General features: G+C 44.0%; 1 protein-coding gene across 1 annotated transcript in view; it reads left to right on the forward strand.

The window, feature by feature from the left end:
- Window positions 1-214: 214 nt before the first annotated feature.
- Window positions 215-25,460, forward strand: part of LOC122533218 — a gene marked incomplete at its 5' end in the record, with an annotated part of 72,014 nt that continues 46,768 nt past the window's right edge. The window contains one exon of the mRNA XM_043662710.1: window positions 215-868. Within this exon, the coding sequence (XP_043518645.1) occupies window positions 215-868 (654 nt within the window). The remainder of the gene's footprint in view (window positions 869-25,460) is intronic.

Raw genomic sequence — 25,460 nt, forward strand, 5'->3', positions numbered from 1 at the left:
TTCGGTAGCTCTTAGTTTCAGGTTAGGAGCCTGCTAGGACGGGTCTCGTACTCTCTTGCTGTGGTCAGCCGTGAGACGGGACGAGAGAGAGACGAAACGAGACGAGACGGAACGGAACCGAAACCGAGGGAAAAACCGAAGCCAGTGAAGTGTGACCGCGTGCAGTGTAATAGCCTGTATGTTCGTCGGTTTTTCCGCGCGAGTGTAGGTGTGATGCCGCGGCGAGAGGCAGCGACAGCGGCAGCGGCAACGGCAGCACGACGACGACGACGGGCAGCCTGACGTCCGGCCTGAGAGCAGATTCGGAGAACGTCTGTGTCGTGGTTCGGAGCCAGGAGCGACAGAGTACGTCGATGACTTTGGTGAACTCGGGAGGGACATTGTGCGATTCCGTGTGACCGTGGGGCCAGTGTGTGGTGCGACGGGTCCAGTGTGTTCCGGGACAGTGTCCGGGACTAAGGAACAGGAAGAGACGGTAGCGACGGGCCCGCCGGCCGAGGCGTGCGCCCCAGGAGGCGTCGGCGGCGCCGGCAAACCAAGGGGAACAGTTTTGGGCCCGGCGGAGAAGCTCGAAGCCGTCAAAGTGGCTTCGTCACTGGGCCTCCAGGGGCCTTCAGCGCCGATAGGGGCCCAACTACTGGCTACTGGCGGTTCGGAGGATGCATCGTCCCTGTACCACGCGAATCTGCTAGCCAGCAGCAACGCGTCCGTGCTCCAGCAGCCCGTTCTAGCCAGCCTGAACACGCCGGCACTGGCCAGCATGCAGGCCTCTGCGGAGGCCAACTCGCTGGACATTCAGGCCATGCAGTCCATGGACTGGCTGTTCAAGAAGGAGCGTATATACCTGCTCGCCCAGTTCTGGCAACAGGTAAGTGCTCGACGCGCTACGTCGTCTCGTGTTTTCTGTGATTCTTCCATCGTCTACCGTCTCCTATCGCCTCGCGTGTGTGTCTTTGCCCGTTGGTATCAGTGTCCGCACTCTCGAACGGATATATATTCGCCGTCCTGCTCCGCACCCTCGAACCGATTCACGTTTCGCTCGTGCCGATCATCCTCGCAACCTAACCCGAAGGGAAACGTCGACGCGTTTCCTACACATCGCAGTCACCGCGCGCGTTTACCCCGCGGACACTTGTAGCTTCCGGGCCCGGTGGACCCCGCCAACGCCCGTAAAAATTGTGAATGTGAACCTTTGAATTATCCTATAGGCCAGGATACGAGAAAAATCGTGCGGTGACAGTGGCAGCTGACAATTGAAATTCCCCACCTGAAATGAGTACCGTTTGCCCGCGAGAACAGTGACGACGATCGGATACGACCGATCGATCCGATCGATCGATCGTGATGTGAACGTTTCGAGAATGATATTCCATTGAGAGAGAGAGAGAGAGAGAGAGAGAGAGAGAGAGAGAGAGAGCACGAAATTAGTGAGAAATATTTCTCGTTCTCGCGGCAAATCGAATCACGTTCTCGTGAGTCTTTCGACTGGTAATTGCTGGTCAGGTTCCCGGCCACTTGGCCGACCCCGAGTTTCAACGAGGGTGCGAGGGTGGCGAAGTTTCCCCGACACTTGCTGTTTGGAGGATAGTTCAGCGATTTAGGGGATGGCTTGACCGACTTGCGGCAAACTGGCCTACATACAGTGGTTGACAACCTGATATTCTTTGTGTAGAGCGTACGTAAGGAAAAGAAACAAATCGTCGTGCTTGAACGTGTAGGGAAAAAGAAGTAGGTGTTTCAGTTTCAGGTGAAATCCGTAGTCGAGAATCTTTCGGTGAACGATTTGCGCGGAAACTCGTGGAAAGTCTCTCTCGAAACTATCGCGCGGTAAATTAATCTCAAATTAATTCTTTCTCCTTCGAATTCATCCGCGTATTTCGTAGGACAAGTGACAAACGCCGATTAAGAGTGACAGTAGTGTCTAAATTTCATAATAACTGCGACCGTCGATATTTGCGCGTTTGTAAAAAATTCAAAAATGAAAAGCAGAACATTTTGCTAGCAGACCATGCAAAATTGTACGAAATATCGAGAACGCGAGACAAACCTTTGCTCGGATCGTATCAGCGAGACCATGAATATGTATAAACATCTGTCGTCTGGCCGTAAAAATATCCTTCCGTTTCGAAATTGACTCAAGATTCATTATCGACGACGGAGATTATGATTATTTGCCAGTGTTTCCTAGTAACAACCGTTTGAATGAGGTTTGAAGAATTTCCAATTGTCAAAAGTGTAGTAGATATATTAGTCGCCCGAAGAAGAGACTCGCTGTAGTTTGCATAAACAAACTGACGTAAAACCGTTTTCTAACTCTTCCTCAGTGTATCGACTGACACGCGAGACATATATACACCCATATACACATATATATATATATGTATATATATATATATATATGTATATATATTTTTTTTTACAAGCTTGCTCATGATTTTGCATATCTTGTACACGACAAGACTTTTCGAACGTTTCGAGCGTGGCGAACGCTAATCTACGAAATTAACGGAAGCGTAATTATACAAATTTTCTGTCCGTTCCTGCCGGAGCGTGGGCTTATCGACGATTTTCCTTTCAAAGTGTCCACCAGGGAACGTGGTAGCTCACGGACACTTTGAAACCCGTTTCGCGATCAGTTTCTTTATTTCACGCGAACGTGCAACGCGAATGAACGAACGAACGCGGTTATTTATTTACCTTGCACCGCGAAAACCAGTCAGAAGAGAGAGAGAGAGAGAGAAAGAAAGAGATCGCGATCCAAAGTTGACAGCTCTGCACATCTCCCGTATATTTCCTGACGCTTAATACTTCACAACGAAAACGCCGTGGCCTCTCTTCATCGGCCAATCCGGCAACACACACTACTCGGAAATCTCTCGCCGTCATTCCAACGCATGGAAATAGCTGTTTACGATTAATGAATTCCTCGGTCAATCACGCCCTGCCTTAGCCTAATTACCTTTGAATTCTTGAGCTACTGCCGTGAGTTATTGCACTGTCACTTTGGAATATAATTTAATTTCGTTGCCTGTTAATTATTGTTCATCTGATACGTTAGGATACGATTTTTCTGTAGAAGAGAGAGAGAGAATCTTTTTCTTTCGTTCCGACGTCTCGAGAAGTTGTCAAAAGTCGTAATTTGCTTTAAAGGAAAAAAAAAAAAGAAAAAAAGAAAAATGAAAAATTGAAGGAAAGAGAAGAAAGAAAAAAGTTGCGATGGCTGCGAACGCGCGACGATCTTCCTTCCGTTCTCTGCCGCTCGGCTAGATGCTCCCGACAAAATACAACCGGTTGATAACGCGCGAACTGGCCCCGTACCGGTGGAAGATTACGAGCTAACCGGGTCGGGACTATTAATGGCACATAGTTTCGTAATTATGTTTATTGATTAGGCCGTGGGGTTAACGACGCCGGAACGTGGCTTCGAACGTCCGGAAAGCGGAAGACTCCGGACGAACCACCGGCGATCGGTTTCCGCCGTTTCGCGAGCGTGGCTGCGCCACTTCCAAAACTTGTCGATAACGTACACTTTCTTCTCGCTGTCTGTCGGTGGAAATTCACCTCGGGCGAATTTTGTGAAACGCGGAGACAATTATTGGCAAAGCCTGTCGTCACGTCCCCTTTCCCGGCTTAATTCGCTCGGACGTAATCGCAATAGACGCGGTGCGGAAAGGTCGTTTGCGAGAGGATCGATGAAGCGGTATAACCTGCTGACACGTTTCGGAGGAAAGTGAAAACGCCAAAAGCCAACCCGTTCTCCCCGTCGTCCAACCGTCATCTACCAATTTTCCCAGGGTGTTTCTTTTCGAACTAAGACGAGGATTCTTCGAGAGTTTCCTGGAACGTCGATGACGGACGCGTGATCTCGCGTTCAAATTGGTAAAAATCTGTCTCGATATCCGTCTCGTTTCGAAGAAAAGAAGCAGCAACTTGTGCTTGAGATCGAACGTTTCCACGCACCTTCCGACCGACAGTATCGTGTTAAATTTCAAAATTAGAGCCCACTGTGCCGTCGAAAACGAAGGATTCGTTATGCTACTGGAGCTGGCGAAAATTCCTCGGCCACGTCGACTTCCGATCTCGCCGATCGACTGTTCCCATCAATCCCTAGAAAATTCCCCAAACGCCTCGTTCGATCGTGGCTAACAACTCCGCCATTGATGCCAGGCTATCGTCGCTTAGGTTAGGTTTAGAAAACTATCGAAACAGCAGTGCGAGCAGTGTCGATCAGCGGCCGTTCCGGAATCGACGGCGCTCGTTGTGAAATTCCTGCCGGGTCGTCCGTGTGTCAGTCAGGGTAAAAATATGCCCGTCTCCCGAGGATTGATTTACGCGGGCGGCCAAAACCCGAAGTCACGCCGGACGTTTTCCGATTTTTAATGAAACCCTCCCCCTCTCCTCTTGCTTCTTCTCTGTCTTTCCAGTTAGCTGGAAGTTGAATCTCGCGGCTTAGAAAAATCGTCGCCAGTTAGTTATTGGTTGTTAGCGCGCTCGCGAGAGAGAGAGAGAGAGAGAGAGAGAGAGAAAGACTGAAAATTCGGAGAGGAGAGACAGAGCCGCGTCCGGTGGTGTTTTCCACGGAGCAGCCGTGCGCGTGGAACGAGACCACGAAGCGTACTCCCAATTAGGAGCGTGTCGACCGTGAATGGACAAAAGTTTTGCCATGACTCTGCTTCCCCTCTCGGCCCCCCACCCCGAGACCGGCGTCCCCCCTCCAGCGCTCGCCGGTCCGGAGGGGAGTAGGGGGATCCCCGACGCAGTTCCCGAGATCCCCGAGTGGCGGCGACACTTACCGAAACGCGGAGACGACGCGGAGACGTGAGTCACGCGTGCTCTGATACCAGTGAGAAGAGCAGCCGCGCGCGGACACTCGTCGCGTCTGTCGGATGGCTAACTCACCAGCGCGACGGAGACCCGCGCTCCGCTTTCGTTTTCAAACCGATTTTCTCTCCGATCCGATCCTTGGAAAGGAATTGCCTCAATTCCACCCGATACGATGACACGAGGGGAATAACGAAATTGTTTGTTTTTAAAGTAGAATATTGTATTTTTTTTTTTTCTTCTTTTTTAATTACGTTGGAGTAGAGTATTGCATTTATTTAATTACGTTAAGTAGAGTATTTTATTGTATTTCTTTTTTAATTACGTTTGCCGTAATTAGCAAAAAAATACGTAATTCAAATCACGCGAAAGACAAAGTTATTGAAAATTGAAAAATATGTATATATACAGCGAACGTTACGGCTAGATTATTTAACGACGACATTCCGACATCTCTTTGCTAGACCACCGTGGAGCGATCAAAGGCAAAGGAAAAGAAGATATTCACGACGGATAGGTTCGGGTCGAAGTAGCGAGTGAACAACGTCGGGCCTCGGTGGAGGGACAATCGTCGCGAGCGTGAAAACGGGCCAACGAGGGAATCATTGCCGTATTCCACTGACACGAGAAACTGTATCGCGCGCGGCGTGTCGGCCTCGAAATAGAATATAGAGGGTTATTTCGGATGCGTCGTCTCGTTGGTCTAGTCCAGGGCTGGTCTAGACCTCCGGGGTTCAGCCGTTTTACGAGCTGCCGGCAGGCAACACGACCGCTTAGGTGGTGACTACAATCGAGCGCAGGTGCACCGTGCCGCGTGTATATTTGCCGTTCGTCTCGCCGCCTTATTAAAACGCGTTACCAACGACGTAACGAGTGTCGAACGCCACGTGAACGCCGTTCCGCCGCGGCGGAAAGAACAACGGGGGTGGTTTTACACACGGGCTGATCGTTAGGGTTCACCGATGACAGGTGTCTTTTTTTTTTTTTTTTTTTTTTTTTGTAAATTATACCCTCTTTCTGCGTTCTTATCTTTGAATCGCGCAATTGCACTTCGTCAAGTTATTCGTCACGATTCGTTAAATCGTTGAATACGCCGATTTCGTTCGTACGAGCGAAATTTTAATAACAAGCACTCTGATTCGAACCTGAACTGTTATCGTATGAATGGAAAATTACTAGGAGAGAGGATCGTAATTTATTGTACGAATTCCAATTATGTGAACTACTTGTCCCACGACAAGTTCATAGAACTGGAATTCCACTGTGTGTAATTTGTACCTTTTTTTTTTCTGTCTTCTTTTTTATTTGTAAAGTTGAGTGAAGTTGTGCAAACGAGAGTTTATGATAATGTACGTAGTTATTCGCGCAGAGCGTATTTATCAATTGGAGCATCAATTTTATCAGGGGTGACTAATTATGTTTCGGTCAGATATATCAGATTGTATCTTTTTTTTTTTATTATTATTACAGCACGTGAACTTTGTCTCTTTTCTTTTTCAATGACACGTCAGTCTGTTCTTTAAAATTATCGACTTTGTCTTTTGTAATTACGAGTAAAGAATCGAAAATTCTCTGCATAAATATCAAATCATCTTTGATAATCTTGTAACTCGTATCTCCTCTGAAAATCGTAATTCTCTCAACGACAGAGATTCTAGAAGAACGTTGATCTCCGAATTGAAACGCTGATCGACAAATCGTAGTCAAGATTCACAATCTATCGTTGATGGAGAACACGAACGGCGAGAGCTGAAAGGAAGGGGATCTCGATTGTTCGGCGATCTGTCGCGATACAACGAGGCGGATTATTAATTTCCCGGTGGCCCGTTATTTCTGAAATCGGCTGTTTAACTGCCGCTGGAGCTGCGGAGCTCTCCCGCCAAACAGTGATTCACCCACACTCTAAAAATATCGGGATACACGCATCGCGAAATGCGAGTCTCGTGCGAGCCTTAATGAGCGTTTCTCAGAATTTCCGAGCAGCCGTTCGCCCCGCCGTGGAAAACGAAGAAAATTCTCCGTGACACCAAGAGAGAGAGAGAGAGAGAGAGAGAGAGAGAGAGAGTGCTGGGAAACCTTGGGCATATTTTCGTTTACACGAATGACAGCTAATGACCGGCGCATCGAGCACCGCACATGACGATGACATTTTGCTTGATTTAACCGTACCGAAACGAGTTAGTGCGTCAGTCGCTTTTCACTTTGCTTCAGTTCGTTTCGATTATTGTTTTCAATTATTATCGTTCGTGACTCTCCCCAGTTTTCATAAATCTTCCGTAAAAATTTAAGATCACGCTGTTTGTTGCGAGTGTGTCCGAAAATCTTTTATTTTTTTGCTACTTCTTACGCTAGTAGTTTCGGCGAAAAATTAATTGTCGAAGCAAACTATATTTTTCTAATAAAACTGTATCGAGTTATTGGCAATTTATTGAAACTCTTTCGTAAAAATTTAAAATCACGTTGTTCGTTGCGAGTGTATCCGAAAATCTTTTATTTTTTTGCTACTTCCTACGCTAGTAGTTTCGGCGAAAAATTAATTGTCGAAGCAAACTATATTTTTCTAATAAAACTGTATCGAGTTATTGGCAATTTATTGAAACTCTTTCGTAAAAATTTAAAATCACGTTGTTCGTTGCGAGTGTATCCGAAAATCTTTTATTTTTTTGCTACTTCCTACGCTAGTAGTTTCGGCGAAAAATTAATTGTCGAAGCAAACTATATTTTTCTAATAAAACTGTATCGAGTTATTGAAACTCTTCTGTAAAAATTTAAGATCACGATGTTGCGAGTGTATCCGAAAATCTTTTATTGTTTTGCTACTTCTTACGCTAGTAGTTTCGGCGAAAAATTAATTGTCGAAGCAAACTATATTTTTCTAATAAAACTGCATCGAGTTATTGGCAATTTATTGAAACTCTTTATTTTGAACCGATTCCTTGGAAAATGAACGTGAGCCTTTGTTATTCGTTCTATTGATTTACGGTTGCTTTTCGAAACTCCGCCAGAATGCACAGCTTTCCAAAACCGTTAACGATCGTCCCGAGCAATTTCAGAGCGCGAGTGTCTGTATATATATTTTTATTTCTCGATTTAAATGCCCGACGAGATCCCTCGTTCAGATTGCTTGTTACCAGACACGTTTCCCACGTTTTACCGAGGCCTTTTTTAATCGTACCTTCCACCAACAAAACTCACACTTGTCAATTTTCAAATTATCGCGAATTCCTTCGAGTTGACCGCCTTTCATTTGGCCAATGCTCCGCACGATTTCTGAACTTTTCGCGCGAGTTAACGTTTCACCGCGAATTTATATTTATCGGTGTCGTAGAATGTTGAAGAGAAATTTGCCGGTTGAAATTACCAACAGGCAATATAATTAGAAAGAACGCGACATTCCGAGGCATGCAATAGGTTAAAAAATCGTCTCTAGAACTTGTCAACACCCCAAAGACAGGGATGAACGACAGACCAGTCGATAAGTCGCGGATGGTAAATTAAGCGATCGTGTAACGCTCGCTTTTAACAGCGGCTTTTCCACCTGTTTTCAAGAAACCTTCATCGGAGGTTTGGAATTTCGCGTGGCACTGAGCGGGTCAATTATCCCTGAGCGCGATCCCTTGAACACACCCCTACGGTGGCTGGCTAGGGTGGCAGGCTCGAGGGTCACTCGCTACGTGTCGCTAATTTCTACGTAGGAATCGCAAATTGGCACGCGTGTGCGTGCAACAGATGCGCCGGCCACTCGAACGCGCGTTCGGAAATATTTGCCAGCCCTCCTCCACCCCGCCACCCCTCCCCTGTAACACAGAGGGATGGCAAAAGCCCGCTATTGTGCCTGGCATTCGTCGAAACGAAGAATCGAAAATCGAGCGGCGCCGGATTGTTTTCCATTTTTCTTCCTTTTTTCTTTTTCCTCTCTTTCATCCTTTTGCTCATATTTTCTTCGTCGTTATTTTCTTTTCGTCTCTTTCTTTCGCGGGGGAGGGGGGTGTTTCCATTTCAATGTCTGTCATCTTCGTGCTCTCTGGGAAAAATTGACATTTTTTTTTTTTTTTTTTTACGGTTTCGTCCGAACGTAACATGTCTTTTTTGTTTTTCTTTTTGTTCGAAATCGCCGACTCGGAAGCGGACAGACGAAAAAAATCCTCCACGCGAAACTGGAAGTAACCCACGCGTTTTCGAAGTCCCCCGCTAATTAACGCTGACAATCTCTGAGCGCGCGCGATAAAGTTTCATTGTAATTTTAAATAGACACGCAGCAGACTGTTTTAAGTAGCCATTTATTTTAAATACTTTCCCCCCCCCCCCTTCCCAGTACTAACCTCGACCGACAGACGCGTGAAAATCTAATCTATCTTTGAGGGAATCCCGCGAGTTCGGTAAAAGCTATCCGAACTATATTAATCTCCAACTTTGCACATCCATTTAGATGTAATTTGTAAGACAGAGAGACTTTAGACGAGTTGATTACAACGGCGAACATTGAATTCTTACATTTTATTACTCGCCAGAGTACCTACACAGTGACTGTAGTCCTCATTCCCTATCTACGGCAGGTACATATATTCGCAAGTTTCCTCAAACATTATCTTAATCGTTATCGGGACATAATATGCGTGGATTTTCAAACAGACAAAGATGCTCTAAATAAATAAATCCACAAAATATCGAAAGCATACTCGTTAGAACTCTTCACCTTTCTGGCAATGCTACTCGCTACATTAATACCAAATAAATCTCAAATTACTTTACATTTATGTTACACGACATGGACAAACGTCAATGTTCAGATAGATGCTGTTTATGTTGTCAGTCGCACACGATCAACGGTAAATTTCGTTGATAATTATTGTGAATTGTCTTTGCAGCGTACATTTCGCCTTCTTCTTCTTCTTCTTTTTCATCATCATCATCTTTTTCTTCATCTTTCTTCTCTTTCTGTGTTTCTCTCCCTCTTATTCCTCCTCTTTTTTTCTTTCTTTCTTTTTTTTATAATCCTGTTCCCCGCACGGTGGACGAAGTTTATTGTCGTCGTAAATTTTTCCGCGAGCCGGCCTCCGATCGCTAACGTCCTCTCTCTCTCTCTCTCTCTCTCTCTCTCTCTCTCTCTCTCTCTCTCTCTCTCTCCCCCGTTCCCCCTCTCCCACCCTCCCCCTGTCCGTGGCCGCGCGTTCGGAGACTATTCAAAGGTCGCTTGGAACCGTTCCAAAATTCCGAATCGCATGGGACGACATCGCTGCGATTCCTGCGGCGATTCGAGCTTAAGTGAATCCAGAGTGAGCCGTAAACCCAGGCTAAATAAACTTCGATTTGAGGGAATGACGCCCCTCTGAGATGCGCTCGTCGTTCGCTCGGTTTTCCACCGCGAGCGAGTGATGGAGCATTTTCCCAGCAATGTCCGCTGCTACCGTTTATTTTGTGCCGTTCCGTGTTCTTCATCTCGCTGATAATAATTAAAGAAACAGACCTCTCGAACTTTCGTTATTTTTTCTTTTTCTCTCACAATGATTCGTTCAAGTGTAATATAATCATCAAATTTTTGTTTGTTTCATACTGCTCGAATACTTGTATTTTCTGTCTTTTTCTTTTTTTTTTTTTTCGTTCAATTGAGACCACGTCGTCGAATAAAGTCAACTACCAAAAAAAGTCACTCTGCATTATTTACTGCAATCCTTACCCTATAATAAATTTCGACTGCTGGCCTGATTTTTCTTTACTTTTAGTTAAAACCCTGGCTACTTCTGTCTCGAACGAAAGAAGCACCAAAAAAGCACTTCGATCTACGCTAAAGAAAAAATCGTATCGCATCGATAGTTGTATAGTATAGTATTTGAAAATTATATGTAAATTGGATCAAAAGCCACGGTGCAATTATTCGAACGCGTCGAATCTCGGATCTCGGAGTGGCTGGCGATTCAGTTTCCGGTGCTACCGATTTAAATGATCTGTCAGGGGCACACACGTCGATTCCTTTGTCATCGAGGATGACCAATACCGATGACGGGGTCGGGCGTCGCGCAGCGTCACGGGGGTGGCACCACGTCTGCGTTCTTGCAGAGCGTCGCAGTTTGCCGACGCAAGCGCGTGGTGCACGCACGAATTTATGTTCGACATGTGCGATTACTGCGTCCGCGGCTACTTTGCGCAATTGTCAGACAAGCAAGGGACCAAGAGCGAGAGAAACGCAAGACAGAGAGGGAACAGTGCGCGCGAGCAATTACCTGAGAATCATAATTTCCTACAATCAACAAATATAAACGTGAAACGTCTATGAGAAATTCTTTGGTCTCTTAGTACTTGGTTTTTCTTTTTTTCTTTTTTCTCTCGGTCGCAGATGAATTTTTTTCTTATTGAAACACGTACGTAAATCCACCTAATTCAAGGATTGAAACCGCCATTATAAAATTTTAATTAACACTAGGGACACCGGTGTTGATTGCCAAGATTGGTACATAATTCAAGTGAATGTTCATATTTTTAAATTTCTCAACATTAGCTTCGTTTGGTACAATGGTGTGAAGAAATTAATTCAGTACAGTACAACTGATCCAGAAATTAATGCGCGAAAAATAATTTTATTTATAATACGTGTGCGTAAATATTATTCGCGCATATATTATGTATATTGCGATGTATCGTATCGAAGAAAATTGCAAACAAAGATCAATCTTCGCAACGTGTGACGACTCTCTTAGAACAAATTTTTGCTTCTCGGTTCCACCTGATTGTTCCAAATTTTTTTTTCACTACAGAATCGTCGCCCGTTCCTGGCTTTTTCTGCCATCTTTTACATTTCATGGCGCGCGAAAGTTCCCTCTATCTAGGCAACCCTCAATTTCACTCTATCTCACTTTCTCGTAAAAAAAAAAAAAAAATAATCGAAGAAATAGCATTTCAGCACCGTGGACAGTTCTCAATAATAATCAAGTAAAATAAATCCATTAAACACGGTCATATAGCTCGACTTATCTGTTGCAGATAATATTTCAATCGTAATATCTCTCGTGTAACAACGGATTCGTGTCGGCTGGTCCCGTTGACAAGTCACGTGAAATCAAGTCGCGTTGGCATTCAACGCGTTAAGTTCTGCTCGCTTTGGAAACTTCGTTTCTAAAATCCTCATTTACCATAGGGCCATGCGCGTATCGTTTCGAGTCCGCGTCTATCCGAGAAAACTTTCCACTCTCTGGCCAACAAATTTCCATTCGACTTATTGTCTCGTATTCGAGCGCGTCGAGGCCGAACGAGTCTTCCTTTATGCTCCTAGACCGATTTATTTCAGCCTTCGTAGCCCCCCCCCCCCTCCCCCGCCTGTCTCACGAGCCGTCTTCGTTTCGGAACCGTCCTATAACCGATTCCTATCTTTGGCTCGTTTTTCGGACTTGTCTCCCCCTTCTCACCCCCCTCTGACGGTGAAGATGTCTCTTTCCACGACTCCTTTGAACCCTTTTCTTCCTTCCTCCTCTTGTTCCCTCCCCCTCAGCCCCGGTGTTCCTTCAGCCTCCCTCGCTCGCTCTTTCTTCCTCCACCCTCTCGCGTCGCGCGTCTCCTCGCCTCTCCCTCCGTTTCGCCGCTCATTGTTGCTCCGCCTTTCGTTCGTACGTCAAATAACAGCTATTGAAAATCGTTGATTCATGAATAGTCATCGTATCGCCAATTAGCGGGTCGGATGAATATTCACGGGTGCGACGGACCGTCTATCGTTCACCTATACGCGCTTTGTCACGCGATAACGCTACTCGTCGTCGCAGGCATGGCGCGCGGCAACGTGCGCTCGCCAACGCGGGGCCCCGGCAGAAACGGGAGAAATAAATCAGAATGACGGATTAATCGGTTCGGTTGCTTATTCGACTCGTAAAGCCGCGGCCGCGTTTCGATCGAGTAATTTTCAAACGGTGGCCCCCACAATGACTGCGAATAATCGCCGCTAATGGTGAACGGGTTTCCAGCCGGGTTTCGAATCACCGCGCGCCCCCTCCTCACCCCCACCCGCGGCTCCTTCACCGCCACGGCAAAATTGACTTTTGATGAAATTAACTTAACGAACGGCGATTAGCTTTGTTACACCGCTGGCTGTTGCGCGAAACCCGCGGACCACGGGATTTCATTACACGATCGTCGCATAAAATATAAAAACGGCGACGTTTAATTGCCCGGTTTCGAGCTGGCAGCAAAACTCGAGAGCCCGAGAGTGTCCGAGTGCACGCGCGTTAGACGCATCCTCATTGGCGTCGTAGGAAAGGGAAAAAGAACTTGGTCTCATTGAGAAAGACGGATATATAATACGCAATATATTGTAATCACGAGGACTGATCGCAATTATTAACAATAATTAACGGACCGTACGTCGTATTCCAATTTACGAAATAATATAATCCAAATATTTGAATATTTATTTAAATTGTAAGTAATTTTTAATCATATAATTAATTATATAATTTAATTTATAATTTATATATTATGTATTGTATAATATAATTTATAATTTAATTGTATAACTAATTTTTGATTATATTATTGAATTTAATCAAATTAATATTTAATTATGTTATATTGCTTTTTAATTACATTACAAATTAATATTTAATTATGTTATATTGCTTTTTAATTACATTACAAATTAATTATTTAATTATGTTATATTGCTTTTTAATTACATTACAAATTAATATTTAATTATGTTATATTGCTTTTAATTACATTACAAATTATCAAAATCAAATATTATTATTAAATTATATCATATTAATTTATAATCCAAGTATTACGTTAGAGCACATAAAATGTTCCAATTTGTAAAATAATTGTCCAAAACATCCAAAGTTCAGTTTAACGTGATAACATTGAAATCAATGCGACGAATTGATCGCGGCCTGCTGTTCGTTCGAACATGGCATCTCAATTACCATTGTAAAAATGCCGGTGACTTCGATGTCAATTGAGAAAAGCGGGAAAATCGAATCCCCGCCCCGGCGAGCAGCCACATCTATGGTCGATAAAATCCCCCGTAAAGGTAACGAAATCACTTGAGCAAATATCGCAGACTCCTCGAGGCCGGAACGGCAAATACATCCATATGCATCGAGTCCGCGGCATATCGTATGCGCATCGATAAGATTGCTTTCGTAGATCAAAGCACGGACACACAGAGAGCCACGGAGGAGATTGATAGATCCGAAACCGAATCTGCCCCGAGTCTGCTGGCGGACTCTCGAAACGAATCGAGTGATGCTCGTTGGATCGGCCTGTCCACTATCGGAGCCGAGAGGAAAGCTGGGCGTTTGCCCGCGACCAACTTCCGGCTGCTTATCAAACGCTCTTCCGTCCTCGAACGTTCGTTTCGGGAATTCAATTGTCGACACGCCACGCTGGATTTGACGAATATCTATTTATTTTCGCGTGGATCACGCGATCCATCGTCCGCTCTATGATCACGAACAACAGAAACGGCCGAGATCGCTGGTACGCCACGGCTAGAAACAATCTCAACGTAGATCTACGGATCTGTTGTTTAAGTAGAAAAATTGAATAACGTCTCGGAACGTCAACCTCGATCGACTGTCTTGTATTTTCCTTTGACTTGGCCTCGCTCGTGCAAATACGCGATCGATACTCGAACAAATGGATTATAAACAAATCCAAATCCGCAGAGAGTGATAAACAATTATCGATCGAACAAGCGAGTTACAAGTTACTTTTTTTTCAATTGATTCTAAGAAATTTCCTGAATTGAATTATTTTTATCGAAACGGAGGATCGAGCCATCGAGTTGTTTAGAAATCAAAGTGGCCAATCTCGATTTGTATAAGATAATTATATTAGTGGAAGATTCCTAAACAGAGAAAAGACCGTCTCTTGATATTTAATAAATTAATTCATATTGCGTGAACGATAAACAACGACAAATTATTAAGACTAACTAAATTTTTATCGTCATTTTTCTTCATATTTGATTTAATTGTTTACTGAACAAAGTGATTTTTTACGTACAATTTTTTTAATTTATAGAGTTGATCGAATTTTCTGAACTCTAGCATCGGAACAAAAGGTGATCAAATTTCTTTAGAAAATCGAAATGAAACGAACCTCGATCGAATTGATCGCTAAATAAAAACAAAAGGACCGTCTCAACGTTTTATTTAATTCATTGTTCCCGATTGTCAGATCGAGGCAATCGAGTTGTGAATGGAAAAATCGATCGGGGCGCAGCGGAGAAGGAAACTCGCTATCGACAATCGAGACCCCGGCCATCTCGTTTTACGCGTATAAATTCATCCGGACGTGACGTGGCGCAAGTCTCGTGGCCGTATGAAAGCCGTCTAAGGCCATCTGTACCAATCGGTGTCGATTAAGTCGGCGTAGCGTACCCGTTTTGCCTTTCAGTTTCACGTTTCCAGATTTCTTTCCTTTCGTGGCCGTCGTCCGCGCGACCAAGTCGCCTGTCCGACAGCGCCGCGCGCTTTCCTAATTATTGGTTACCCTCGTCTTTCTCTGAAGATGGCCGATAGATTTTGATCGACGCCTTTCTCAAAACGTGAGTGACGTGATTTGATGATTAATTGCAAAGGTCGAGGTTGCGACATCGTGGAATAATGTTGTAGTTTGTTACCCGTGCAGCGCAAACTCGAGACTGATACATTGAAATTGTACGGCCTTTTACGAGCTTGAGGAAATGAAGACTGAGACAATGAATGTTAAATGAATACTGATGTTAGTATACACTAATATTAGCAGTACTAATTATCAGCAACTAATAGTAAGTTGTTACCAATTAGTAGTAATAATGTTAGTAACTAATAGTAAGTTATTACTAATTAGTAGTAATAATATTAGTAACTAACAGTAAGTTGTTACTAAATATTAGGGGAGCTCACAAGTAATGTGGTTTTTTTTGATACTGTACGAAGTTCTATTTTATTGAAGAGCTAATACATTTAATAAATTAAGAGTTAATACAGTTTTGATAAATTTAATAATACACACTTAATAAATTAGGAGTCAATACAGTTTTAATAAATTTAATAATACACATTTAATAAATTAAGAGTTGGTACAATTTTAATAAATTATTTTATCCATAATATTACAGATAATTTTATTTTATTTAAGAGTTCATACAGTTTTGATCTATAATATGATTTGACGATAAGGCACACTAAATATCAATACATTTAACTAAAATACAACGTTGGAATAAGTTAAATTATCGTAGATAGCAATGTTTATTAAATTTCGAAGAAAACGACATTACTTATGGGTACTCCTAATAGAAGCAGCAGTTATTTAACAGAATTCGTAGATAAAGGAAAATCGACAATGTAGCTTGCTCCAGAGCAATTGAAATAATTCTCCGTTTTCTACTTTACATTTTTAATAGCAAAATCGTGACGAAGGAATGTTAGTAAAAATGTAAAAGAACTCGGATCGAGAGTTTGGCTGAAGGATCGGATTTTCTAAAGTCGGAGAGCTGCGTGTCGTCTTAGATCGAAGACAAGCTGGTTGGCTTGTTAATAATGCAGCTGATCGGTGTAATTTTCACTCCGGCCGGGACTTTCGATCAAATTATCTTATCGACGTTGTCCGCGGCAGATTGAGTATTTACACGGCCAGTCGGCGTTTGTCTCTGAGCATCAGTGAAACCATCCTTCGAAACGACGAGCAATCTGTTTCGATTGTCGCGCAGAAGAACTAACACACCGACGAAACTCTTCAGTCGTTCAAAATCTGACTTTACCTGACGTGATCGTGACACAATACAGCGTGCAGAATTTCGGTGGTATTTTTATAAATATATATTAATGCACGAGAAGCACGCTCGATGGAGGCGCGCTGCTATTTTCGACACGGTCGTAAAATATCTCTTGGCACCTATCGAACAGCTTCTTTTCTGTCCCGGCGAATTGACCCCCCGTCTTATAATATCGAGCCGCGTGAGTCGTGGCCTCGACGCGAAAGAAAAAGCAAATTGTAACTACGTGGAATTTCAATTCGAATTTTAAATTTAATCCCTTCAAACTTCGAACATTGATGAATACAAATTATTATTTGCAATAGTTCGACACTTTGTACGTAAAATAATATCTCTGTTTCAAGGACATTATTCGAGAGAAAGGTATTCGTAAGGCAGGTGGTTAAATATAAAGTCGATTGTCACGCGCCGCGTGCAAATGAGTCGATAAAACGCAAATTATCGCTCGCTTGCATTTCGACAATATTTCAACGAAAGTCAAGCTTCGATTTTTCATACTTTTCCATCTTTAATCCAACACCGTTTTCCCCAACTTCTCGATTTTACTCTCTACGTCTGCCAGAAGAGAAAAGCATCAAATCACGATGTACATATACGCAATCACCAACGTGCAATCGTCAACGAGAACATCCTCAATGATCCTGACAATCATCAGGTTTCCTGCAACGTTGCACGGACAGTGTCGGACGCGCAGCTCCGCGGAATACATACCGTTTTCCCTCTTTTCTTATTTTTCTTCCTGTTTTTTTTTTTTTTTCTTTTTTTCTAAATTGTATCTATTGGCTCGAAGCGATTGAAAGTAATTGAATGAAGCAGCCGGTTATTTACGAACGTTTAAGCGGAGCCAACTATCTGTCCATTCATTCGGTCTTGTCCCTTCATTCATTCATCATTCACTCTCGCCCGGTGTACGGGCGCTGCATGTATAGCAGTAGTAAAGGCCCATTCAATTGATCGGTGATTGTCTAAATTATAAGATTGCCATACAATGGCTCTCATCTCTACCTATTGGGGTCTCGTTCGACCGTTGCGTCACCACTTTAGGACCGGGATCGCAAGCCGCCGACCGCGTCAAAAGAGCACCTACGAAATCGGCCGATCCTCCTAATGAGGAAAGGCGCTGGCATCGATCGATACAACACGCGGTGCCCCGATTTAACGAAAGGGAGAGAGAGAGAGACGGTGAGGATCAACGGCGACTCGCAGAGACCAGGGGGGACCCCCGTTCATGGAAACCACTGGTCGCTCTCGGGGCCAACATAACCACCCGCTGCTAGGAAATGCAGCAAGCCCGTGACACGTGGGAAATCTAGACGATCCGACGCTCCTCGACGGTCTTCGATCATTTCATTGGCCACGTCAAACGACCGTTATTACGCTTCTTCGCCGGTCCGACTATTTCTACTTGGTTTTAACCTCTTGCCACGCACGTCGAGAATTTCTTTGTCCCAAAATTGTAACACTCTTTCAGTGAAAGAGAAACAAAATAATAAATTTATTGCTTCTGAATAATTTCTGTCCAGTGATGTACAGTGCCGACGAGTGTCAAAAAGAAAGCGACGAAATAGTTGTATACGGCTCGGTCACTCGTTATGGTCCGCAGTCAGTTGCCAGCGCGATAAATACGCGACTGCGGCTACCAAGCGCTCGGAGACGGGATTTCATTCCTTTATTTGACGTTGACTTTTCGTTTCGTTGCAATCGTGAATTGCAGCGTGAAACATTGGCCAAGTTAATTTGTTTGAAAAATCTCTCCCCTTCTCTCTACACGTGCACCACCCTCGTAACGAACAGTTTCGATCGCAGTATCCCTTTCCAAAAAGGAAAAAAAGAGAAAAAAAAGAAAAAGAAAAAGAAAGAGGAAGCCTGCGAAATGATAAAAACCGGATTGAGTCGTCGTCGCCGGGGAGGACACGATTTCGCGCGCGTTTGTACGCGAAACTATTCCGACCGGTAGTTGTTCCGGGCTGTAATGGACTCTGACCAAAAAGAAAGAGAACTGGAACCGAGGGAACAGTCGTCGTCGGGGCCAGGAGAGCAAGAGAGCGCGAAGGATCACGGGCGTGAGCGCGCGAGCGAGCGAGCGAGCAAGCGAGCGCTAATCCCCGGAAACAGGCTTAATTACAGTCGCGTCCGAAACAGGATAATGGCCGAAGCGCGAATATGGCTGTCCCGTGTCTGGCTAACTAACGCCGGCCTGGCAAATCGGTTTATCGTTTCGCCGAAAAGTTCCTTCAATTCTAACCGAGAGTCCGTCTGCGCCGAACTTCCCGCGCATTAGGCACTTACGCATTACACCTGCACTGCCGTTGTCGCGGAAACTTGCGGAACGTTAATTAGCATCCGTTCCGACGCTGCGCCGAAGTGCGTCGGCGACGTGATTCGATTTGAGGCCGAGGCACAGCCTGTTTCGTCGCGTCTGTTTGCCTCCTAAAGTTCCCAAAGTTTTTCTTTTTTTTTTTAGTAGAAAGTAAGCAGACGGCCGGAGATTTCTTTTTGGAGGTTCTATTTTTTCTTCTTTTTTTTTCTTTTGGAAGAAATGCGAGTAAAATCCGACCTTGGCTGGTTAAAGGAGAGCGAAAGCTCCAGATGACGGAACGATTTTGAATTTGCGTTGCAGTGTCAGATCCCTCGAGATCCATCTTGCGCTGGAATGACATGCCCAACACGTCGAGAATTCTTTGTTCTAAAATTGTAATATTCTCTCTCAGTTTCAAGTATTATTTAAGTGAAACAAAATAGGCAAACCAAATAATAAATTTATTACTTCTCAATAATTTCTATCCAGTGATATCATATGATGTCGACGAGTTCAAAAAGAAAGCGACGATTTGTTGTATACGGTTTGGTCACTCGTTATGGTCCGCAATCAGTTGCCAGCGCAAGTGAGAGAGAAAGGGAGAGAGAGAATAGAGAAATTTGAATAATTCTTGAATGTTATTCAAATCCTGGATTATTGGAAGTTGCGCTTTTGAAGATTCCACTGCTACGTAGGTTCTTCGTTCATTTTCTCGATCGATCAAAAATTATTAATATATAACGATTATTATAAACATAGTAACATAGTAATTGTTAGAAATACAGGGTGTCCCATTTTAATTTATAAATGCAATTATTTCTTATACAAAATATTCGTTGCTTAAAAAATATCTCAAATACATTTTTCTCTGTTTTGAGAAAACAGAGATGCAAGGGTCATTACTATTGTTTCAAATATAATTACGTAATTTTTTTACTTCCTGTAAAAAAATATATTAACCTAGAAACAAACTAAATGCAAATTAATTTAACCTAACCTAAACCTAACCTACATAACTATTAATTTAGGAGATACTTAAACTTTCATTTTACAAAGACGTTTTATAAGGTATTGTTACATTCATACTGTTCTTGTGTTTCATGCATCGATTTTACAATAACCAATGGATTTAGACAAATTAATATCTTTTTTTTGTAAAGGACGAACAAAAAATTACATAATTATGCTTGAGAAAATAGTAGTGCCCTCTCAGAACAGAAAAAGAAAATACATTTGAGACATTTTTTGAAAACGACGAATAGTTATCTCGGTGATGACTGCATCTGCAGATTAAACTGAAACAGTCTGTATATTATTCGATGCGAAACGAATGAATCAACAGCGCGAAGGATCAATCGATCATCCTACGACATCATGGGAGAAGCAACTGCGGAAAGAAGAAAACGGATCGCGGCTTTGCCGATTATCGACGATTTCCGGCGGGGGAATCGAAAAATCGTATTTCTTGGCGCTTACGGGGGGGAAGGACATCGCGATACGGTGGAAAATTCATCGCAACGCCGTGTGCAATCGCGTCACGGCAGACCGAGTTTCTTCTTTCTGGACAATGCCAGCTGCGGCACGTGATTCACGAACGTAACGTAGCGCGCTCGCGGAAATTTATCGCGTGGCGTCGCGCGGCCATCGGGGCTCGTACAATTTACCGCAATCGGCAACAGTTAGCGGGTCCGGCGCAAAAGTCCGGCCAGCGAGTATCGAACTTTCGTAATCGGTACAGCCATACGTCACAATTGTTACTTCATTTGGAACAACCTGCGCGCTGCTTCTCGCCGTTCGGCTCGTCCGGTCAGATAGCGCGCTAAGTTAAACGCCTCCCTTAAATTATTTTTCATCGGCCGAGTGCTTCTTCGTCACCCTCTAAATTCTCTGGATTTCGATCTCTTTTCAAACAGCACCGATATTTACTCGTTTGGGCAAAAAAAAAANAAAAAAAAAAAAAAAAGAGAGAACAAGATCAACAAAATCGTTCCGATTGAAATAATTCGGCAACCAATTACCATCGATCAGGCACTGTAACGGAGAAAATTGCAGATTCGCGAACGAAAGTTGTCAGCTGGTCTGCCACTTGTGAGAAAACTCGTTCGAAAAGAGAGCGCTCGGTACGTCGAATCTCTCGCCGGACAGGATCTCGCGATCGATCGAAAGTCGTCGCGGTTTTGCAAGTAGCCCGTTTCGGCGAACGGAGGAAAGAGAAAAGAGAGACGGTATGTGTGTGTGTGTGTGTGTGTGTGTGTCTCGGGTTGGCGTGCACGTGCAACAGCACGCATCGCCACGGAATTCGCCGGGTGCACGTAAACGGTCGTAAAGCAAAGCGATCCTCGAACGCCTCGGCGTAACTCGCGTTTCCACGGGTGTACACGGGCGAAGTTATCTGTGCATCGGCCGTGAGCGTACGCGCTAAGTACACGCGCGCGAGTACGGTGTCGGTAATGTGTTGGGCGTTGCGCACGTACGTATATGAATAAATATATATATACATATATACGCGATATATATACACGCACGTGGAACGGCGGCAGCGTGGTTCGACGGTGCGCCACTAGAGGCGAGCATTAAACGGATACTTGCGTACAGGCCTCTAAGTAGGCTCCGGGCACGGTTGTGTGCGTGCCTGCGCGCCGCGGCAGACTCTCTGCGGAAGCGTTGCATTGAGACCAATCGAATAGAAACTAATTTAATACGAACCAACACACGCGCACACCGCCGTTTCTCGCGTTTCCGCGACCGCTTAGTGGCTTTAATGCGACTCGAGCGGATCCGCTTCGGAGGAAAAATGTCTCTCTCTCTCTCTCTCTCTCTTTCTCTCTCTTTACCTGACGTCTCTCCGAGACACATCCCGCCTCGCTTCGAAATTCTCCGCCGCGAATCGCCCGCTCCATTTTCTTTTTTCTATTTCTTTCGTCGTTGTACAGAGTGTTTTCGATCCCTTGGACACGTCTGCATCCACGGACTTTTATAAAAGAAGCGTCTTTATTTCGATGAAAAGATTTCGTCGAAGGAAATCTTCTTCGGTTTCAATTTCAGTTTCCTCGAGTTTCTTTTTTTCTTTTTTTTCCTGCGCGAAACACATTCCTCCGCGAATGAACGTAACGTGTTAACTACGAATGACGAGTATACTCGTCAGGCAAGGAATGTAACTACAACTTGCTACTTGAATTAAATCTTTTGTGACAAATGAAACATACTTGTAAATTTTAGAATTTTTTCAGACCAGACTCGACTGGTTTTGTTTCTAAATATTTTCTTGTTTTTGACATTAGTTAAATCAAACAGTGAAATTATTATATATAATATTACAATAATATTATTAATATTATATAATATTAAAATTTATATATACATGTATATTATAAAATTATTGATTTTTCCAAAAAAAACTAAGGTTACTTTTTTATAATATAATTCAATTTTACAGCAGCTGGACATGGTCTGTGTTTAATCATAATCGTCATCGCGTCGTAAATACGCACTTTTAAAAGCGGCACCATTAAGAGATTAAAGGCCAGTCATAACTTTTAAAATATATCGAAAAGATCAAGAATCGCTACTTTCTAATTGTCAATAACAACTTCACAATATTCGAAACTGCTATCTACCATCCAAGGTACAGCGACGATCATTCCGCGTCCAAAGCCGAAGTCCAAAGAGAGAACGAAGATGATCGTCGATGATCCGTGGAATTTCCAGTGGAACGATCGACGCCGATCGGAGTCGAGGCTCCGTTTCGTCGAAGTGAAGGCACGGCCTCGCCACGGATCCCACACGTCGCGAGCCGGTAAATCACACGGCTCGCGAAGATCCGCGAACTTTTGCGCCATCGCCGGCAATTGCGAAACGCTTTCAATTAGTGCGCTTTCTAATTGTAACTCATCGCAATTAGAATCGACGAAATTACGTGCGCGCGTTGCTTACCGCCGCTGCTCGCATTATGCGCCGACGCTAGTACGTGCATACGTACGTCTCGTGTCTTGGTGAGCGCAGCATACGCCATAACCGCCTCGCGTTTACTCGCCTAAGTCGTGGTGTGCCTGTGTGTGTGTGAACATACACAGTACACAGACACGCGCGGCGTAAGAGAGCGATCGCGAGCATACGCGAATCGGTATACGGGTTATTAAGCAACGCCGTTCGCACGTCCTCTCCTCCTCCCCCCATCCCCCTCGCTCCGTTTCGTTTCTTTTTCATCCTGCTCCCTCGCGTACGTTCTTTCGCGTCCCCTTCTTCTTCCTGTTCTTCCTGAGCGGTGCCGTGCTCCACTCAGAAGCACGGTTCCGGGCCGATGCAAATGCGCTCGTAAAGACCGACGATGATAACCGTCGATGGGAACGAAAGAAAACGCGGGAGGAATTAGCGGCGACCCACAGATGGACAGAGTGATATAATATCTTGAAATTCGAGGCACTCTCACTGCAATTTCACCTGACCCCAAACACCTCGGCTAGCCAGACATTTCCTACTTCGTTTCTTTTCTTTTTTTTTTTTTTTTTTTCTTCTCGCGTGGTTGATCGTTCTACGATCGCGACGTGTACATTGTATTGCAGCTTGGTTGAAAAATGGCAGGTGACCGGCGAATCGAAGTTTAGTAAAAACACACAATTCGAGTAAATGCTTTGAAATTTTTCAACATTAGCTTCGTTACTATAATGGATGCAGTATTAATGAATACGAAACAATTATTTTATTTGTAATATGTTTGCGTGAACATTATTGCGATACATCGTATTAAATCACCGCGAACAAAGAAAAGGTAAATGAATACAGTCTACACAATGTGACGACTTTTACAACTTTTTGTTTCTGCTCTGCCTAATTGTTTTCAATTTTCTTCGCAACATCGTCTACAAAATTGTCCCTCGATCCTGGTTTTTCTTGCTATTTTTGATGAACGTAAAAAAATATATAGTAAATGAAATATAAATAAAATATCGGAAAAGATAAAAAAATCGAAGAAACGGTGACCCCCCTCCTCTCAGTAAAATAAATTCATTCGACTTATCATTAGTGCAGATCATATTTCAACGTATTGCACCTATTGTACAATAAGAAATTCAGCACGTGTTAAGCACCCAACGATGAAATTATTGGAAATGATTGAAGAAGACAAGCCCCTGGATTGCCGATGTTATCAACAAATCCCGTAGACGTTCGCGAAACGTACGCTTGACTCGACTCGCAGTTTTCCTCGATGAAAATATTTGAATAAAGAATCGTACGATACCTGTGTCTCTGCGCGACAAGAGATAAGAGTTAGTCGACGGCGCTCGCTACGATAGAGCTGGTAAAACGGTTTGCAATTAGCGTGAAACGTTCCCTTCTATCATCAACTGGAGGTGAACAGTGTTCCTTGAAATCAGTTGGTAACAGTTTCGAATTAACGTTCAATGTATTTCTCTCGTCGATAGCGGTACTTTTTTTCCCACTTTGTCCATGCCTAGGTCCGGCACAGTTGTACCAATTACTTGGCACACGGTCGGTGGGTAGTCGTCGGTAGCCGAGGCCTCTCTCGGTGGTGGTGGCGATGGTGGTGGTAGCCGCAACTCGGCTGGCTGTAACCTCGGCCCGCTGAATGTGAGCGTAACGTTTGCTCTCCAAGAAAACGAGGATGGAGAGAAAGAGAGAGTAGCCGCGGGGAAACGAACGCGATATGCACGCGCGATACGCTTCGCCCCGATATTTATACGGCCTTGCGCCGTCCGTTTCGGACGTGGACAATGAGCCACAAACCGTCTCATGGGGTCGCAACGACCGCCGCGTCCTGATAAGGGATATAAGTAACACTTGAACCGTGCTTCCGGCTTGCGAGCTGCGAACTTCGTTCCTCTCTGCCTGGCCACCGCTACGACGACACTTGAAAGATGCTTCCTTCTTTCTTCTTCCTCCGAGTTCTCTTTCTTTTCCTTTTTCTTTTCCATCGGGATATTCATAAAGACGGAGTCCTTCGATGGGAAGGAAATAAGACAGCGTCTTCTATGTTTAGATGCCTATTCGACGCGAATTGAAACACGCGATTTGTTCTTTTTTCAATTGATCCTTCGAGTTACGTACTCGTATCGAGTCGCGCACGAGTGGCGGGAATTGTGGTTTCGATTTCGAAGGAGGAAGCAAATTAGCAGTTATCCGTTTTCTAATTTGATTCATTAACTTCATCATTTCCCAACGATTCTAAACTTTCGTCGGGTTTAACTTACTTTTCAATTTTTCAACTCAACAGAATGAAGATTGATAAACAGAAGTTGTAACGCTTTCGACACTCTACATCTGATGCAACGTGTTGTAATAATTGAACGTGTTTACCGAAGGCTGAGAAGAGGAACAAGCGCAAGATTGTCAGGAACAAACATTTCTTCTGCTCTTGTACATTGTCTTTCGTCAATCACGCTGCGAGTCGCTGATCAACGCTCTGTCGTAACGCAAACCTAACCGAAACCTCTAATTCTACTCGCGCCCGTATACGGCGTGAAAATTGTCGCGCTTTCCCGCTTAGTTGGAACGAATCGTTTCCACTTGACGTTTCAATCCTTTAATTCCCCGTTATTTCTTCTTTTTCTCTCTTTTTTTTTTCTCTCTTTT

The sequence above is a fragment of the Frieseomelitta varia genome, unplaced genomic scaffold, assembly GCF_011392965.1.
Source record: "Frieseomelitta varia isolate USP_RPSP 00005682 unplaced genomic scaffold, Fvar_1.2 scaffold_507, whole genome shotgun sequence".
NCBI classification, from domain to species: domain Eukaryota; kingdom Metazoa; phylum Arthropoda; class Insecta; order Hymenoptera; family Apidae; genus Frieseomelitta; species Frieseomelitta varia.